Here is a 20,949-nt window from a genome sequence, read left to right as displayed (position 1 = left end):
CTATATTTGCATCCATTATTCACAGCTCCGACACGCGCAGATATATCTATATATATATATATATATATGATGTGTATGGTGTACATCAAGCGGGTTCCAATTCGCTTTTCAGTGAATTCACATCATTGTTCATTAATTAATCCCTACAGGCTAAAAGGTAATCAATTATACTTTATTCACTAGAAATTTCCGTACGCCCTTTATCTTGCACGGACACTATGGTCGCGCCTTCACAATACCATTGATACATTAAAACCTAGGAAAATACGTTGAATGTTTACAATCAATTACTAGTATAACAGGTTGTTAAACATAATTATTGTTATAATTCATTGTCAGTAGAAACCATCTATAGTGCACAATTGCATATATTATTGTGACATTATTTTTCTATTTATAGATATCTGATTATTAGCATTTGTTATTGTATGTGTTTCTGTTTTAGCTAACTGCAGCCTACAATAGCACAATCACAGATGCGGAGTTTTTAGCTGTCAGGATAAATAGGTTCAGGTAAGCATTTAGCCTCCCAGCTCATTATACAAGCAAATAATGTACCCCTTCACTGAATATCCACGTACATGAACGTGACGTGAACACCCAGTAGGTTATTCGGAGACACATTTGAATTGCTACACATCACGCCAGCTGCATACAGAATCTCGCGTTATAATGTTCCGAGACAATAAGTTCCAGAGTTGCCGCATTTATATAGTTGTGTGATAGTGCCTTGCATGCCTGATAATTCGTCGCATTATATCGTTGCTTAACACACAATAGAATTTTTAAACGCATGTTTTTCAAAACGCGTTAAAAGCAGCTGCCGACAAACAGATCATGTAATGCTTCAAGCAACACTGTATGACGCATATTATAAATATGCACGACAGCGCTAGTTGTCTCCATTTAATGGACTATCAGCCGGGAACACTAAATGCAACGACGCTAGCGAATTCTTAGTCCAAGGAAACGACAATTCACGTCGGATTTAATTTTGTCTAGATCTAGACGGTATATCCTACCGCGATAATAATGTGCGATTTAAATTGCATAGAACTGACCAGGCTAGCCTGGCGCCACACACCATTGTTGTAGTCTGGTATATTCACAGGCTTCTAGAAAGCTTCATACGCGCATAAATCAGACATTTCTATCGTTTCTAAATACTTCAAAATGTTACGATAAAGCAAGAGATGTATTCCGTCTGAGTTGAGACCAAATTTTTCTTGCAAACTTTAGGCACATCGTAATACAATACCTGGCCTATTTATCCAGTGTACCACGCGACCAAGATACGTCTATACATTGTGTAGAAACTTATACCGTATGCAACGAAGTAGTATATATGTATGTATAGATGAATGTATAGGTTTTAAATCTGTGCGACAGATCGATTTTCTGAGATAGAGGATTCCCATTGGTCGATGTCATAGTTTGAGCAAACCTTATATAGCATTACATTTTACCGCCCTCTGGTGGCAATTGTTTTACTTACCGACCAAATGCAAGCGACTTTAACTGACCAAAATCCTGTCTTGAACAACATTTTAAAAATTGCTGATGGCGGCAAATTCTCCACTGGGTTCCAGCGATCGAGTTTTGCAATATTTACGAATATATTGTTAGCAAGCCCATGTGTTACTAACCAGAGTCCTAACATTCCATCCGTCATGCATATCCCCTGCATATCAGGAGTGTATAATAGGGCCCTATTATACACTCCTGCTGCATATCCAACTCAATAATGCCAAAGAAAACATCATTGTCATCGCGCACATTTCTTATTTTCCGCAGAGCAAACTCCACGCATCGCCGACTTTTGCATAATTAATAGTTATATTACGTTGTAAATGGGTTTGTTCCAGTGGAAGCGAGTCTGATGGTGTTAAGGTTGAATATACAGTCATCCTAACACCCGGAGCGGGAAATGGTATAAGTCTCGTTAGTCGAGCATTCGGGCAATACATCGACGAACACGGTGCGCAACTGGGCGCTTACACTATCGACGAAAACTACTCATCAATTATAAGTGAGTAACAACCGTTACTGAGCTGTATTATACATAACATGTTATCAGGAGTAAATAATCATAAGTGTTGTTGTTACACAGCTCAGTGGGGCAGAAAGGGTCGTTGTCGTATAGGGTACTACATATACGTACCCGAGGTAACTATCTGATATGGTTAGGGTTAGGGTTAGGGGGGTTAGGGTTAGGGTTAGGGTTAGGGTACCCTATACGACAACGACCCCTTCAGCCTCAGTGGGAACCACGTTGTTAGTTTGCAGTGAGCGCTTCAGTGGTGCCATCTTTCGGTAATAATTTCCAACAGCCATTTTAATATTAGACATTTTACGTTTCATGCGTGTTATTCGAAAATATTTACGCTAAACATTTGTTAGCGTTGAAAGTAGCAAAGCGGTAAATACATTGTAAAGTTAGTTGAACATATGTTTGCTATAGGCGGTACTGATACCCCGTTACCAACCGCCCCAGCACAATCTCAGGGATTAGAAACGTGGGTGATCACCGTCATCATAGTTGGTGTAGTAGTCTTCGTGCTATTCGTGGGCCTCTTCATTATCATGGTAAGTGAAGGAGTCCTGTCCTGTAAGCGCACACGACCCGCCTGTTACTCTTTACAATACCAGTCAATGTCGGGACGCTAGCGCATGCACGCTACACGAACACCTTGATTGCTTGATTGTTTCCTCAGATGCGCGACGAGGAATGAACGACAGGCACGAGAATTATTATTCAAAATAGTTGTGCGATAAATTCTTTCATTACGTTTTTCTAGACTGTTCTCGTACTTACGCTTGACTAGAGATTGCAATGGTTCATCGTTGTTTGCGCGCATGCGCATGCCTGCGATTTCAGGCATGCCCTATGAGGAGGAAACGCGACCTAGCACTGCTGGCGAACAGTTATCAGTCATCTATAAGCAGCGCTCACCAGCAGCAGCAATATTACCATGGAAACATGGATAAATTGCTCATGAACGACATTACCAGTGTGCGAAATGGAGGCATCGAACACAAGCAGCGAGGAGAATTTCATATTGTTAGTATGCGTGCGTTTTTTGTCGATGGTAGATTAGTTTATAGAAATTCAAAGACGGTTTTTCTCCAACCTATATTTAGCCACCAACAAATTTCCGCTCAATTGCGGTGTAAGCGGATGAAAACGTCATGATTGAGCTATTTTCGCATTGCTACATATAATAATCTAAATTAAAGTTCATACATTAGATATGAATAATCATTGTTAACTATATAATAGTGCATAGATGAAAAAAGAAGAAAAAAATATATAGTCACATCGGCTATATCACCTACACCTAATTTTACATAATTTCATTGTAATTTAAAAGGAGATGTCAAGCCGCACTGGGACATGGAACCCTACGTATTTGGAATCTCCCGAGAAAGATATGCCGGAGGAAGCGGATAACATCTCAACTTACATGTGACGGGAGAATAGAATAATCACTTAATAATTATAGCAGCCAATCAAATTAATAATCGCGTAGTATTATAACTTACTAGGTCGTTACTAAACTAGTTTAATTTCTATTTATTTGAAAAACAAAATCATTTAACCAAATAATAAAAAAAAAAAACCGAAACAAATCGAAATCACTACAACGCGCAGAGAGAATAATTTACTGTAGAGCCTTCGATAATTTTTGTATATCTTTGTTCCCATTTTATTACTAAAATATCTCCTACTAAATCGTACAACACCTATCCATATATATAGGCAATGTGGCATAGTATACTTTAAATTATGCACTATCCTTCAATTATATTATATATTAATTAATTGTATATTATTGATAAGATTCATAGTTTATGCCTTGTTTGTTCAAATGATTTTTTGTATTGCATGCATCCTGTATGTTTGCATGGTGTTGCATGTTCATTTTCTTGTAGTAATGCTATGTCAACATTCGGTGCCACGTGAAGAATATGTGGCGCATATCGTAGACATTATCGCTATAATTGCATACTATATATCTGTTTCTGATGAAAGTGGCCTACTCTTATAAATACATATCCATTCTCTACTTCATTGCTGTAATTTGCCGGCGATATCTCGTGTTGCCATACGAAATTTACCTGGTGGAAGTAAAAGAACCTGCTGTTATGACTTTTATCGTGAGATATGAACGGCTGGATTTAAATGAAGGCGATTCGCAGCTATTATTTAACTGATATAAAAAAGTTAATCATGAAAGATGTCTGCCAACACGTTTTATAACAGAAAATTATATCTAGTGCAACATTAAATATAATAAATACTGTCATCGTACATGATATTCATATAACTGCAAACGCCATTATTTTATTCTTTTTCTTGTTTTTCTACGCTTTGTCCATTATACAATGCTCACAAGGTATTATTTGGTTTGTGTCTTGTAATTTTTAGCGGTCACAACCAAAATCTCGTAGTAAAAATAGCAAAATTCATGTTTAAAATTAATACTAAATTATTTGCGACAACGACTTTTATTATGAAGTATAATCTGAAGCAGCTTTAATCACTGGATCTATATTCAAATCAATATGTACAACAGGGTAGCGTTGAATTCGCCTTCTCTTTATTGAAGACACATCTTACTAACAACTGTTGACACATTACGTTTACAGTTCATATAGATTATAGCTATATTATAATGGCATAGTAGTTAATTTTACAAGTTTGATTACCGTGTTCTTATAGTAAGTGAAAATATTTCCTATGAGCAAATCGTAATATGTATTACTGCAAGCATATGACATATGGCATAAACTATATGAGAAACTAGCTGATTTGCAGTAAACCACCAGCTTAAAACGCCCATGTGGTTCCTGTCACAGTAATATCAAATATGTCAGATCTATATAATGATGTTTCGCCGGCTTTATGATTATAGTATTATATTTATAAGATGGTTGCAACATAAACGATAGCTTACACAGTTAACGAAAAAATGTGAAATATATGTAAAGCGCACCAAAATCCGTCTGAGTCGACGAAACACGGACTTTAATTATATTTACAAGTTGGTTAGGACAGCAAGACTGTCCAGTCTTCACTAATACATGCTTGACTACGAATGGTTTCGTTAAATGCCATTTAAAAATGTTGGAAATGCGTTCCCCCGAGTCATGCACATCACCCGCTCTGCTTTACGTATTCACGCTTCTGTATATAGCCCCGCTAGGTAAGGAATCTCTATATAACGGAATGTCACTATACGAATCATTTTGACTTGGTTCTAGCCGGGGCAGCTGATTCGTGTACGTCGTGGCGCTTGGGCAGAAGGTGTTCGAAAGCTGAGAACTCTGTGAGCTGCTTCTTGTAATCACTGGCTCGGAATGCTCTGGTTTCATCTCGTTTTTCAACGACGTATTGCGGCATGAATTGCGATTTCGGTGGACGTCGACAGATGTCGCTAACGTCGGTGCTGGCGCGCTTTCTTCACCTCCTTCGCCGTCGCGCGGTGGCGCCACGTTCGATGGTTTTTCCCCCAACAGCCAGTACGTTCGCACTACGCCTTTTCCCTTCATCTCAATATCACCGCGGCACTCGAGTCTGAACGTGTTAAATATACGAAGAATCGCCTCTGTGTCTGGGCTCACGTGCACCTTCAGAGCTAGACGTAAAAACAAACAAAACAGTGTTACCGCACAGTTTCCTCTAGTTCTAATGACTGTACATTCACAAAATGGTAGTGCGCTATAATATAACGGCTTGTCCGTGTTCTTCATTCATGACCATCTGCATCCCGCATAGTATACGCAGTGCGGGCACGAACGGTTTGTGCTTTCATTCTGAGCATATTCCAGTAGCAGATATGCTTCAATATATCGAAGCCGAAATTCTTTAAACTGACGCTTGCCGCGAGCATCTGATTGAGCCACAGCGTATTCTCTTCCTGCGATACTTAATCGAAGCTAACTAGGTCGACATTCATAGCTTTCACCACTTCTTAGTTCACCAGTAAGGACTCCTATATAATCGCCAGCGCGTTCGGATGCTTAGTGTGCCATATGAGATGCCTAGTGTGCCATATGAGATGCCTAGTGTGCCATATAAGATGCCTAGTGTGCCATATGAGATGCCTAGTGTGCCATATGAGATGCCTAGTGTGCCATATAGAGAATGTTCGTGTATGATTCAAAAGCCTACCGTGCGCGCGGCACCACGAAGGAAACATGCAGAGAATACGTGCATCGATAAATACGTGCATTCGTTCGCGCATACACAGTGTGTATGGCATCGATAGTGCCTTGTTAGCCAAGTTAGATATAATAATAATTTTCGGGTGCCCTACTGGGCTATCGGCCTAGTGAAGAGATTCACAGTTTTCACTGGCGGGTGCCGCGGCATACAAGGCTCTCTTCTTGGCACCAAGTTAGATGACAGGACTAAACGCATGCGTGTGTTTATTGAGAGGTAGTTCGGTGTAGTTATAGCATGAAAAAGGCAGCTTCATTGTTTGACTATACAGGGAAAGCGTCCATCGCCGATGCGGATGCACAGACCTGCTTTGCTTCTCAGTTTCATCCAATTAGGGATCCGACACATATATGTTGGGAGTCGATACTGCGCACAGCGTGCGGCGCGTACGTCCTATACAGACATTTCCCTACACATGCCTGCAGGCACACGCTTATTCATACTACCGATTAGTTACGCGAGACTTACGCTGTCCGTTGGATTCCATTCTGGACGCCGTGTTCACCGTATCACCGAACAGACAGTAGCGAGGCATCTTCAATCCGACGACTCCAGCCACGCACGGGCCTGTAACAAGGCGAATACACAAGACGATCGATCACCTTAACGATCAAACCGATATCTAATAACTTCTAAAGTAAATGGTTCCGGGTAGCCTCATATGGATATGAAAGGAAGTAGTTCGAGCGGTTATTAAATTTTATGCTATGTGTTGAAGTCCCAAACCGATAGCTGCTAGTGAATTTTGTGTGTGAATATATATTTTTTGCTGTGCGCATGTGTAATTACGGAGCACGCCGACGAACGACTAGAGTGATTTCTGAAAAAAATTTAAAAAAAGTTTTTTTGTAGGTTATTAATTTAGAGCGCGTCAGGAAGTTACGCAGTGTGAAATGTTCTATTATTTCGAACGATAAAAACGAGCGCGATATGTATTACACGCGTGATAGAACCCGATTCAATATGTAACGTTTGAAATATATGACGGGAAATTACGAAATAGCTTGGCGAATTTGCCAGCGGGAGCGCAGGCCTGCGTGGGCGCGTACGTGTCGAGCACACATCTTACCTTAAACCGACTAAAATTTTATCGTTACTTACACAATCTCGTCAACTGCAGCAGGGGGGCTCTCTCACAAGCGAGACAAGCCAACAACTGATAATTCCCAAATGAAACGTGGCAAATGCGCAACGACTAGGCGGATTAAAATAAACGAGGCGAAGAAAGAAAACAAAAAAAGACAATAGGATGAAGTCTTGCGGTATTAGGCAGTGGGCGTCGCAGCACGAAACGCTCGTGGCCTATCTACATCTGATTATAAGCTTTATATATCTTTATACGCTGACGCGCATGCGCATCAACGTACCCGTATGCATGCCTATGCGCAGCTTTAACTGCTCCTCGGGTCTGTGTCGAATTTTGAATGTCACCACAGCTTTTAGAAGGGCAAGTGACATTCTCGCTATTTCCCTCGCGTGAAAGACGCCATTAGGGACCGGCAAACCCGACACGACCATGTATGCGTCTCCGATCGTCTCTACCTGAAACACGCAAAGTGACCCGGTTAAATGCCACCGTTTGTGCACGGTGCATCGCCTTGTCCTGCAACGACTCATCTGTCATTGAGCTCGAGTGGATACATAGTACTGTGAATTCGTTATTTAATCGATTAGTAAGGGACGAAAGTTTGAAGCTTTTAAATAATTCTCTCGTAAATAATAGAGTGCGGTGAGAGCGTCTGGTAAAACCAGTTAGCTTCATTAAGACCCAAGCACGTTCGAAGTAAAACTTTGCACGTCTTTATTTGCACGCTATATTTGCATCCATTATTCACAGCTCCGACACGCGCAGATATATCTATATATATATATATATATATCTCTTCGTCTATGGTGAAATCGACCATTTTTTGCGAGCAGCTGGTTAACAAAAAAGCGAAAATGTACTTATATGTGCAAGAAAACTACTCCCGGTAACAGGAAGTCCACACCATTCTTCTGAATATCGCTATAAGTAAAGCGTCCTACGACGTGCGCTATAATATTGCATCGGAGCACTCACGTCATGCTGTATTATTTCTGATAGAGCTTTTCACTTCTCAATAGCATACAATACAATACAATACAATACAATACAGTAGAATTCAATACAGCGCAGTTTCGAAACTAAATATTGACTCGAACGATAAGTGACTCGAAAGTGTGCAATATCATGCTGCCTCAAGCAGATACTAATTGATCAATTTCAGACAATGCACTCAAGGTGATACTCAAAACGAAGCCCGAAAAAAATATTGTAAGCAACTTTTCAACAAAACAATTGCCTCATCATAAGTGGATATTATATTATTCCTATCATATATTCTATGCTGCGATCAATTTGGGGGGAAAAAACTACGAGATTTATGGTAACACGCTTTTGGCATTTCAGAATAGGATGCTGATACGTACCTTATATACGTCGAAATGCTCAATGATGGAGTCGAAGCAAGTATAGAGGTCGTTAAGCAGGTCGACGACCTAAAACAAAGGATTACGTTACTAAGATAAAGTGGTTAAACGCGACAGCATCGCGCGACAACACTTATATGGAAACTTGGGTGGGGATGTGGATGCTAGAGCTTGATTGCTCGACTGTTGCAGCAGCATTTTGTAACTAACACGTACGCATATCAAAAATCAGCGCAAATGCGACGAGCCGTCGGAGTGAAAACAGTTTCTGTTGCTCCGCATTGCAGAAGATTGCGCGTGGGATCACGTTACGCGGCGAATCTTCGCCTTGTTTAGCTAAGAGAGCTTGTCTCTTTACTCCACGCGAGTTACGTTTGCTCTATTAGACGCCGCGATGTGCATTGTGTCGCCGATAAAGCACCACAGGCGTAATTGATGAATTTGTCGCTTCTTCCTATGCTTCTTCCATTTGCGCTGAAGCCGGCAGGCGTTCGCTCCTCCCCTTTCCTTCTCTACAGACATCATGCAACTAAATCAGAAGCAGGGGAGGTTCATTTTGAATTATTCAGATGATCCACCGTTTAGTTACGCACGTCGATAATAAATGGACTTTACTCGTGGGGTTTTCAGCGTCACTCGCTAAAATCTAGGCAGAAAGCTCAACATTAATAATCGAAACCCCCAGTGGGATACTCTGACATGAGAAAAAAAGAAAATAACGGAATTATAATTATAGCCAAGTGATTATAATACGTGCACTCAGGAAGGCGCACTTATCGCGCGCACTCATACAAAGACGCACGCACGCACGCACGCACGCACGCACGCACGCACGCACGCACACACACACACACATACACACACGCACACACACATACCGACTTTGGTATCACTAGGTACCTAGGTTACGCGTACGCCCTGTTTCAAACTACCCACCCATAGCGAATGGCGTGTATCAAGAGTCAAGGAAATATGGCTGGGCGAAGAGAGGTGGTAGAGATGCGACGGTTGACGCGTGGCAGCTAAATTCATTTCCACTCGAAACGAATATCTAACAACGTGCTTTGAATATAAGACGAGCGTCTTGGGAGAGATGAACATCACGACATAAGACACGGAGAGAGACCGCGGGAAAGGCGTACCTGCATGGGAGAGACCGCGGGAGAGGTGTACCTGCATGGGGAGAGACCGCTCCCCATGCAGGTACGCCTCTCCCGCGGTCTCTCCCCATGCAGGTACGCCTCTCCCGCGGTCTCTCCCCATGCAGGTACGCCTCTCCCGAGACTCAGGAGAGGCGTACCTGCATGGGAGAGACTGCGGAAAGACGTACCTGCATGGGAGAGACCGCGAGAGAGGCGTACCTGCTTGGGAGAGACCGCGGGAGAGGCGTACCTGCATGGGGAGAGACCGCGAGAGAGGCGTACCTGCATGGGAGAGACTACGGTAGAGGCGTACCTGCATGGGGAGAGACCGCGGAAGAGGCGTACCTGCATGGGGAGAGACTACGGGAGAGGCGTACCTGCATGGGAGTGCTGGCGGCGCTCATCGCTGTAAATCCGACGATGTCACTGAAGTAGATCGTGACGCTGTCGAACGACTCGGCGACTAATGGCCGACCGGCTATTATATTCGTCGCGACGGATCTGTCAGCATAAAGACAACCAGCGAACATCACTCGCGAGTGGTACGTACGTGTGCAATCTTTGCTCGAGAGAATTTTTGGTCTTTCATCCCCTCTCAGTTGCCCGCAATTGCTATTTGAGCCTCGGATGAATCCGCGCGTCGAGCAAAAGAAATGAAGAGTGCGTCGCAAATCTGATACGCACGGGATAGAAGAGCAGCGACGTCGCAAAAGCTGCTTTTCCCGCAGCTTGCCAATTTTCTATTAGAACATTTTGCTAAGCTTCTACCGCCGCGTCGCGATAGCGGTGAACCGTACGTTAATACGAGGGGACGTAAAGGACAATGCTTCTAAAGCAAGATATCAACCTGTTCTTTCAACACGACACGCGTACACGTATTTATATATGGCATGCGCCAAGTAAGTATACGGCATACACATTTGTAAGTATACGGCATACACATTTGTAAGTATACGGCATACACATGTGTAAGTATACGGCATACACATTTGTAAGTATACGGCATACACATTTGTAAGTATACGGCATACACATTTGAAAGTATACGGCATACACATGTGTAAGGAAACGGCATACCAATTTGTAAGTATACGGCATACACGTTTGTAAGTATACGGCATACACGTTTGTAAGCATACGGCATACACATGTGTAAGTATACGGCATACCAATTTGTAAGTATACGGCATACACGTTTGTAAGTATACGGCATATACGTTTGTAATTATACTGCATACACATGCGTAAGTATACGGCATACACAATTGTAATTATACGGCATACACATTTGTAAGTATACCGAATATACATTTCTATGTATATCGCATGTAGATTTCGTTCAGGTACAACTTCTTTCGACCTACAACAGCTCCTCGTGTGTCAAGTAAGTAGTGCATTCGGCGCACAACAAATCTACATGTATGCATTGAACACGCCTATGAGCACGTTTACCGCCATACTTGTATCGCATATAGAATTTCACTCAACCACGACAATCCCAACGACCTGGATGGCGCACATTGATTCTCTGCTGGTATCAACGCTGTAGTCAACGAAAATAGTCCCGATATCCTTTGCCATGAATAATTTCTACGGTTTCTTACTTTGGCAAAAGCTGATAAAGCAGATCCTCAGCTTTGCGTTTTTGCTCGAGGTAGTCCGCCGTCCTTGACTCTACTAGAAATTCGAGATTGTTTGCGTACTGCTCCATTCGTGATAGCAAATTGTCTAGAATGTTGCCGCTCTCGCTTCCCCTGATAATATAATAACAACAGAAAAGTGAGTGTCGGATGCCTTGAAAACACCGACTAAACAAGGTTAAGAGTTTGGATAATTAGAAATAGGCTTACGTTTGCAGGCTATAATTATGCGTCCTAGTCTGTACGAACGCGCACAAATGTCTGTAGTTGAAAATAACGAAGAGTGCAAAATCCGCTTTCTGTACTTTTTTATGGATTTCTCCCGTTGAATTTTGTTTTGCTTGCTGCTATTTGCCTAGCTCATATTGAAATTGGTTTACCAGTTTGTAAGCGTGTGCGCCTACGCGCGTGTGCCTGCGTTGCTATTTGCCTAGCTCATATTGAAATAGGTTTACATGTTTGTAAGTGCGTGCGTGCATATGCGTGCGTTTACATGCATCTGAGCGTACGTGCCCGCCGCGTGTGCGTGTGTGTACGCGTGTGCATGTCCATGTGTGTGCGTGTTGCGTACTTTATTCGTTCTGTGGTCGTGATTACTTGACAACGACTAACGATTAACAAGCAGAATTGCTAAAACAAAAAGCCGACCCGACCCGCGAAAACGCAAGTGTTCATTACTTGTTGAGCTTTCGCATGATCTGCTTAATGGCGCCAAAGTCTGGTCTCTCGGCTGGATCCTCGGCCCAACAGCGCATGCTCAGTCTGTGTACGTCATCGTCGACCTCGTTGTCGTCGATGTACGGCCGGAATGGTGGCGATGTTTGCCCTGCTCGAACACGGTCGACAATATCTGACAAAAACAATAGAACTGATCGAGATCTAGAATAGAACAGAATAGAATAGAATAGAATAGAATAGAATAGAATAGAATAGAATAGAATAGAATAGAATAGAATAGAATAGAATAGAATAGAATAGCATAGAATGGAATAGAATAGAATAGAATAGAATAGAATAGAATAGAATAGAATAGAATTAATAGAATAGAATAGAATAGCATAGAATGGAATAGAATAGAATAGAATAGATTAGAAAAGAATAGAATAGAATAGAATAGAATAGAATAGAATAGAATAGAATAGAATAGAATAGAATAGAATAGAATAGAATAGAATAGAATAGAATATAGAAGAGAATAGAATAGATCGAGATCGAGAAACAACAAAAGAGTCGAGATAGGATTGGGGGCGGTTAATTTCGGCACGCGGGATTGCATGAACAGTTTTAATTAATTGTCTGCGAACCGAGAAATATATCAGATATGGTAAGAAATTCAGATGAAATATGGGAAAAAGAGTTTATGAAAAAATCTGGAAACTGGGAATTCGCGGTGCGATTTAACTGGGAACCGCGGGAAATGGTATTTTTTACCCAAGACGCTGGGAATAAACTATACAGCCTCTGTTCCTCGCTTAAAAAAAGCTTCCCGCGCGTTGTTAGTGGCGTCACCGTTTTCTTCGTAAGCAAGGAGCTAAATATAATAAGGAGAGGAAGCGCCGCCATATCTGGCCCAAATTTGGGTTCGGCAGAGACCCTAGAACAGATTAGTCTTCTATTGTCTCTGGGTTTGGTCTGCACGGCCGTTTCAGCTTATTATGGACCATAGATGGCGCCCTTGAAGTGAAAACCACACAGCCAATCCGCTTCCTCTCCTTTTTATATTTAGCTCCTTGTTCGTAAGTAGTTCTGGTGCGTTAATTACTGCCTTTGAGCGCTCGCCACTTCAGACCCGCGCTCATACTCGTTACGGGAGCTCGTTAGCGGTAAGGGAAAACAAGCATCCCATGTTGTGCGACAATCATCGACGATAGAGCATTCTCTCCACTTTATTTTTACTTATCGCGTGTGAAATTGAGACTGCGGACTGGTCCCCGTTGGACTTAAAAACAAAATTCAATTATAGCGTCGATGGCCGTCAGATCTGATGAGAACGTGGAGCGATTACATTCGCAGATGAGCATTTATTGGCATGTTTCGCAGCATACTGGCCAGGGATCTGTGCGGTCTGCTGTCAGGAGACATGACAGGCAATGTTGTACATGTGTGAAGATGTGACATCTTTAACCTTTATCGATGCTATTTACTCTAAATTTTGTGATGAATCGACGCGATGATGGATCAAACCGGATCTAGCTATCTAACGCTTAGTATCCTGCTAATAGGTGATCAGCAACACTCTAAGAAAGCGTTATAGCAGGGTAGACAACCTCCTTCCTTTGCGTGCAATACTAGCGGTAATAACTCAGCATGCACCCTACTCACATAGTTACTCGAAGCTGCGGCTGCTGACAACGACACTGCATAATTGCATACTAATAACGCATATAGAAAGTACTAACTGGCCGACGCATATTAACGCTTCCAATCTAATTGTTACTACATCGATGTTACTATATATACGACAAATCACTATTACGTATTTGGGGACATAAAACCAGCGGTTTTGCAAGTAAACCCACTCTAAACTAAATAATAAAATTGTGTATGCTATATGGCGTGGCTTCCGGCTCTACCAGTACGGCTCGACCAGTCCGGCTCTACCAGTACGGCTCGACCAGTCCGGTTCTACCAGAGAACAATGTGCGCGATAACACACATGAGCAAATATTATGTGGTATTCTGCAGAGACATATGGGGCGAAAATAGCACAGGGCACTCACATTTACACCAGCGGACGTTTCCTGCCGGGAATAGCCATAATATAGCAAACAAAATGTATAAACATATATATTTAGTTACAGTATCTTTTGGGATTTTATCGAATGCACGGTATACATATAGTTTAGCCTGCACTGCATGTAATTGTCACTTATGATTTGTAAACTCGTTCCTAACGGGCACATGTTCTGTTCTCCGTAATTGCAGTTGAGAATTATATCGGTGCAACGACGGTTGCTCAACTCCCCCGTGTGTCTCGACTACGTTCGGACCAATAGCATACTTCAATTACCAATAACCACAGCATATAACGCGATGTAAATCATTGAAAGGGGTTTAGTAATTAATACTGGAACGAGTCATTGCAACATAGATAACCCGTTCCATAATAGTAGTGGTGAAAGTGGTCAAGATGGTGGATAATCATTAATCATGTCTGCAAATAATAGAGTGATACGCTGATTCGGTGACACGGGTTTTTGGCGGAAATATATTAATCGCGTTGGTGTAATTTGTAGGTTAACATGGATTCATCCATTATATAACACGACGATGTAAACATAAAGTTATAGTCTATTATCTATGATCGTATATATGCATTAATTATAGCCGGCTACTATGTACTTGTATTAAATATGGTCATACTATATGCGCATGTACATGCATATGCGTGCATTATAAAAGGCAACGATGTAGTGCATTGTAGAACACTATTTTGTAAGACATTATATGAGATTACAAAGTACAAGCGTTATAGCAAAGCTATATCACTATTATAACTGTACAACTCTCAAGTAATAAAAATGGACCAATTTAAAAAGCTTCTATTTTCTAGATTATACTAGTAAAGTCCGCACTCACCACTCTGGGCTTCACCATCAAAATACCATCATATCACTCACCATCAATATACACTCACCTTCAAACAAAATCCCCCTCTGCCCCTTCTCTCTCTCTTAGAGAGCAAAGAATTCTGCTTAATGCAATACCATGAAATTATTCTAGACTCGCAGGCAAAGTAGAATAATGTAGTCGTGAAATAGCACTATTTTCCCGTTTTTCCGTTGTACACTCTATGTATTATTAGCTCTTGATATATATACTATTATTTTGAACGATGGAAATGCAGGATATAATTCTCGAGTGAATCTCTCTGCAGGCGTTGCGACTCTTGCTCAACAGTTTAGAATCTCACGCGGTGCAGAATTCGCGCTATATCGTACCCCTGCTCTGTGTCAGCGTGGATTTCTACATACGAGTATTTGTGAGAGTCTTTACGAGTGCTCAGCACGCCAAACGCTCAGTCAGGTAAGGCGTCTGTCGATCGCATTCGCCATATATAGTTATAGAGAGAGAGAGGGAAGAGAGAGAGGGAGAGAGAGCGCGCTCGCGAGAGAGAAAACGAAATAGAGGGAGAGAGAGACAGATGGAGAGATGAAGGGAAGTATATATCGACAGTCTGTGGAGGAGTCTATGGACGTACAGACGCGATGTCACATTAACATTTTCTTTATCACGTTAATGAAATACTATTTTGTTGAAAAGTATACCCTCTCGTCAGTGTAATACGATGCCTAGTCGCAAATGACGATTCTTGAGTTTAAAGTTTTTTGAGTATGGCGCGAACCAAGTATCTCTCAAATAAAATTGTATTTCGGTGAAATTAGTCATACAGTACTTCTAAAATGAAGAGCAAATCATACTACCCCGCATTTGAGATTATTGAAATGTTTTGCAAATCTGCGGCTCGGGAAGAGACGATAGTTCTGAGAGATGGAGCGCATGCATGCTTGTTCCCTACTCTTTTTCCCACAGTAAGCGTGCGCTGGTGTACCACTGCACAGGCTGCGGTACATTTCACTTGCAGCAATTAGGCCAGCTGATTACGAGTCATCAGAATGAGTGAGTTATAGTTTTGTCCGCGCAAAAGTTTGGTAAATTAGTATAAATTTACGATGCGTAGCGGCTGCCGACTGCTGTGTGACGTCACGCAAAAAGGTTTAGCACTTTTAATTAATTAATTAAATATATAATTAGACAAGCTTTTACGTGTGGTGCGTGCTTATTATTTACTCAGTTCCAACGGTGCGTGTCACACTGATGTGTTGTCCAAGTAATAGAACAGAAAGCTCCGGTATGCCAGTGTAACGTTGTTAAACAGTTTTGCGCGCGTGGCGTCAGCCGATAGAAGCGAATAGGTCATGTGGTCTGCTCTCGAATACCCCTTGACCATTTTAAATGCATATTTTTTTCACAAAATATGGATGCTATCGACAGATATAGAGCACAAAATAATAGAGCTGAATAATTATATGTATGATTATTATTAGGCCCTAATACAGCGTTAAATCTATTCGTTGACATCGCGCTTTCGCGGTTTACAGTTATTAATTTTACAGCTTGCAGCACCAGAACAGCACAGGCCCTCCCGTCAGCTTGGCTTGCGTGCACTGCTCTACCATACATAATGTAAGTAACTGGACCAGGGAATCTATAGGTAGCTTTCCCGCCGTATCAGTACATTATAGTATATTACCCACCCGCGCGCGCGCACATGCGCGCACATACACACACACGCACGCGCACGCACATTCACACACACACACACACACACACACACACACACACACACATAATATATATATATAGTCGCGCATGCGCTCACGCACACGTACGCACGCGCGTACACACGCCTGCACACACACTCACGCACGCACGCGCGCGCAATAAGAAAGACACTATGTTGTATTACTCGGCAGGCGCACCATACGCATGAACCTACGCACGCGACATACTACCTTTTGTAAGCAGGTGTCGGGCTGGAGCTATATCAAACACTGATCAAGTCAGTTTGCGTATAGGTGTGTTGAGGACACATGGGACTCTATAGAAGCGCACAGTTGTGTAGGAGTGCTCTGTATAGGCATATAACGCACAGGCAAGCGTCGCTCTTGCTTTTAGTTAGCAGCGAGTTAGGGTCGCATAGCAGTTAAGAACCGCGGAGATGTGATTTTCATGTTGTTTCTTCGACTAGAAGTCTTACACGGTGGAACCCTTTCCCACGCGCACGCGTTTACGCCGGGACAGTAGCAGGGCTTTTAGTGACGCACCGAGGCGCAAGACCGAAGGATTGATTCGTATTTGAGCGAAAACCATCCACTTCTTTCTCGCTCTCTCTCTTGCTCTTCTCTCTAACGACGCAGGAAAGAAACACGTCGCATATGCGCTCTCGTAAAAAAACCGACAGGCGACGGATATCTGATTACGCGCTCGCCGTTATGAGCGAGCGGCAATAGATTGCGCCCGGGCTGTATAACGGACTCGCGCGCCATTTCCCCGCGCACTGATTTGATGAATGGAGAATGAGAGCGACTGAAAGCTCGTATTCGTAATTCCTGCGACAATCGTGATTGCTCGAGACTTCACATATAGCGCCTGCATACATGCCCAGGCCCACGGGCGCGCGTTGCCGATATGCCCGACTGTGCTGTGACCTGCTTAGGAGATTAACTACAGAAATGTCGACGGGGAGTGGTGCATGCACTGCTGATGATGATGATGACGATCAATCGTCCGCACATACCGACCGAGCAGAGGAGTGCGCCGACGATGTGCGACCAGCGTCTGTCGACAGCATTATTGCTGTTATTATTGCCGCAAGCTATATTAATTATATAATACATTAATATCAAGAGCGTATAACGAAGGCGCTATATATAGTATGGATAGAAGAAGTATACGCTCTTGTTAATATCTATTTGCGCGCGTGTGCGGACGCGTGCGGGCGCGTTCACGGGCATTGCTGCATGCGTGCGGGTGTATGGGTGCGTGCGTGCGTGTCCACATGCATTGCTGCATGCGTGCGGGTGTATGGGTGCGTGCGTGCGTGTCCACATGCATTTGTGCACGCGTGCGGGTGTGTGCACGCGAGTCAGTGTGTACATCAATGATTATTACCGGGGATATATTTGTTCGTGAGGTAAGGATGCGGACACATGGCATATTAGAAGAAGCCGTCTATATTGACACATGCTGGCAGCGTTTGCCGTCCATGTGGGTATATGAACGTAACTATATATATATATGTCAGCGTACGATATAAGTTCCCATTCGTCAGTTGATGACGACATAATAACTCGAAAAGGTAAGTAATCTGGCAGCGACGAAAGAGAAAACATGGCAATTAGTATAGACCTGAGCCAGGCGATACCAGAATGACCGCTGTGTAGTTTAATATAAAAAAACCTCGCATTCACACGAAGTGCGTTCGATGAATACCATCGAAAATGAGCTTACATTGCAAGCAATTACGGTACGAGCGGTGACGGGCAGAGGGAATAGAGTGGAAGTAACAGTCCGTGGAGGCGGCACAAATGTGTGCAGAGGCGGACGACGATCGGCAAGACGAACACTGCCAGTCGTGGAAGTCAATTCGTGTTAGCTTCTCGTACGGGAACATAACGCGCCGCACCGCATCAAATAGACGTACGCTTTACTATAGTTGCTCACATGTAGTTTACTCGCGTGCATATACGAACATGTACACGCGGAGAGAGCAGCTGCGCTAGCTGGAGGAGAGCATCGACAAAAGAGGAAATTGAGTAATGGTAGAGCATGATAATAAATAAATAAAAGATGACGAACGGATTTGGCGCTCTCCAAAACCCGAGCCTGTAGTGCGGAATCCATCCACGCGTTCGGACGAAGAAACTCGCTTGACGAACTGCGCGTAAAAAATTATAGCAGCACCTAGGCCTTATAATTATTGGGCCAGTCTAGGGATTTATGCGTGAATGATTTCGCAGTTCGAGGCGAGATTACCAGCGTGGTACGTTACTGTGTGGACAGCTAACAGCATCTATAAGGCGTTGCTCGGCCGTAGGTTTGTTGATTTATCTACGGCGCTGGGTTAGACTTGATTATCTGACGCCCCTTGCCTCCCTCTTCCAGCTGCTCCTAGAAAGCCTTCTACATTTAAAAGGCAGCTCACTAGAGTTATCAATGAACTGATCATGCAGTAATGTTGTGCTCACGTGCGGTATCGAGGTTCCCCTCAGTTTTGATGATGTAGGGCTGCCGTGCACGTGTTTTTTTCAAATCTTCGTGAAATTACATGTTTGCGTGTTTCGCGTGACAAATTGTTAAAATAAGTGAAAAAAGGGCTTTATTTAGGAACATGTGGTGTCCAGAGTAGCAAAAACCTATACGACGTTAATAAAACATACCGTGCACTTACACGCATACGCATTCACGCACGCGCACACGCATACGCGTACACCTGCGCATGCGCGCACATACAGAGATCCTCTAACAGACAGATAGACGGGCAGACACAAACACACACACATACGCACACACGCCCGCACGCATGCTTGAACGCACACATAACGAGAAATAAACCGATGGCAGTACCTTTGGGACCGAGGTTCGTGTCTGGAATGTAGAATGGACCTTGCCTCATTACAATTTCCTGAAGGATGATAGCGAATGAGTAAACGTCTCCTTTTGGGGTCCCTGTGGGTAATGGCGTTGTCATCCTGAGCAGCTCGGGAGCAGTCCACATCTTACCTAGGAAACAAGAACGCGTATCACGGTCACGGGTCGCTACCTTAATGTTTTTTTCTAGACAATTCACTAGGATTGGTGACAGCAACATGAGTATACCAAAAACACAACGTGTTTACCTAACGATATCGTTTAGCTAAAAGCTTCCGCGGTCGCATGGACGAACGAGAACGCACACGCAACTTTACGATCCCTAGAGTAGTGGTGATAATTTCCAGACCACTCTTGAACGCGACCTGACTAATATTATGATTTTTAAGTTAACTCGTCTACTCGACTTGCAGTGCAATGGGAGGGATATATATGGTCGTTATTACCACATATTGTAATTATCTTAACAACAGATATTACGGCGTATGACGCGAACCGCAATAATGAAACACGTTCCTACGTAAAAAAAGGTGGTCCGTAATAGTTAGTTTGAGTATCTACGATGAACTCGTGTTCGCCAGCTCCAGATAAAATATGACATAGATTTATGCATTGACAACGTCAATATTCGAGAACTAGTTTCGCTTAATGTAAAAAAAGTGCAACGCGACCACTTCTGGATAATGCCTAATCTAGCAAGACTAAACCTTCCGATTCCAATCTTCCAAGCGACCCGACCATTCTGCTCACATTAAGTCGTTTCGGGAAACAGATTGCCCCGTCTCACCGATGGCTTGAATTATTTTCTCGCGGTCCTGCTAGTTATGGACATTACATAATGGAGGTATTTACATCGGCATCGATTCACAGATCGTTAGATAGACTAGCGACGTACGGCATTGCAACCTCGACTGACATAGCGATTTTCACCAACAGTCGCGGTCCGAATGCACAGTGTTAATAGATATTTCGATCGAATATGGCAAGTAGGGCTCCTAATGCTACGTGTATAGGAGCTTTCCTGAGCAAAACTCGCTGCGTTTTCCTACGTAATCACATTCTGCGAGGTGGTTCAAATCGACGAAATAATGACGACCAGAGAAATATAACAAAAAAACATCATAACTATAATGCTCTCGGTTGTACAGCTGCTTATATAAGAATGCGGCGGGCATATTGGAATTACGATAATCTCAACATTTTCGGGATCCCTTTGATTAAAAAAAACGGCCGTGTCTTCAATAACTTTATTAACTAACGCAAATAGAGAGCGAGAGAGAGAGGGAGAGAGAGAGAGAAAGAGAGAGAGAGAGAGAGAGAGAGAGAGAGCGAGAGC

The 20,949-nt window shown here is 42.8% G+C and overlaps 2 protein-coding genes across 5 annotated transcripts in view; one reads left to right on the top strand and one right to left on the bottom strand.

Moving 5' to 3' along the window:
- Nucleotides 1-4,328, top strand: part of LOC106805801 (cell wall protein AWA1-like) — an 18,830-nt gene extending 14,502 nt beyond the window's left edge. For all 4 annotated transcript variants that reach the window (XM_014807540.1, XM_014807538.1, XM_014807539.1 and 1 more), the window contains 5 exons: nt 446-513; nt 1,866-2,029; nt 2,462-2,586; nt 2,879-3,061; nt 3,372-4,328. In XM_014807540.1, the coding sequence (XP_014663026.1) occupies nt 446-513; nt 1,866-2,029; nt 2,462-2,586; nt 2,879-3,061; nt 3,372-3,470 (639 nt within the window). In that variant the 3' untranslated portion in view covers nt 3,471-4,328. The remainder of the gene's footprint in view (nt 1-445; nt 514-1,865; nt 2,030-2,461; nt 2,587-2,878; nt 3,062-3,371) is intronic.
- Nucleotides 4,329-4,429: 101 nt separating this feature from the next.
- The window catches only part of LOC106805781 (atrial natriuretic peptide receptor 1-like), a 29,877-nt gene continuing 13,357 nt past the window's right edge, over nt 4,430-20,949 (bottom strand). The window contains exons 4-11 of the mRNA XM_014807505.1: nt 19,590-19,745; nt 12,138-12,309; nt 11,424-11,573; nt 10,197-10,320; nt 8,678-8,746; nt 7,594-7,768; nt 6,695-6,793; nt 4,430-5,639 (exon numbers count right to left, since the gene is read on the bottom strand). Of these exons, the coding sequence (XP_014662991.1) occupies nt 5,173-5,639; nt 6,695-6,793; nt 7,594-7,768; nt 8,678-8,746; nt 10,197-10,320; nt 11,424-11,573; nt 12,138-12,309; nt 19,590-19,745 (1,412 nt within the window). The 3' untranslated portion in view covers nt 4,430-5,172. The remainder of the gene's footprint in view (nt 5,640-6,694; nt 6,794-7,593; nt 7,769-8,677; nt 8,747-10,196; nt 10,321-11,423; nt 11,574-12,137; nt 12,310-19,589; nt 19,746-20,949) is intronic.

Source organism: Priapulus caudatus, unplaced genomic scaffold (genome assembly GCF_000485595.1).
Source record: "Priapulus caudatus unplaced genomic scaffold, Priapulus_caudatus-5.0.1 Scaffold127, whole genome shotgun sequence".
NCBI lineage: Eukaryota > Metazoa > Priapulida > Priapulimorpha > Priapulimorphida > Priapulidae > Priapulus > Priapulus caudatus.
Note: the sequence above shows the minus strand (reverse complement) of the source record. Positions and strands in the feature narration are given on the sequence as shown.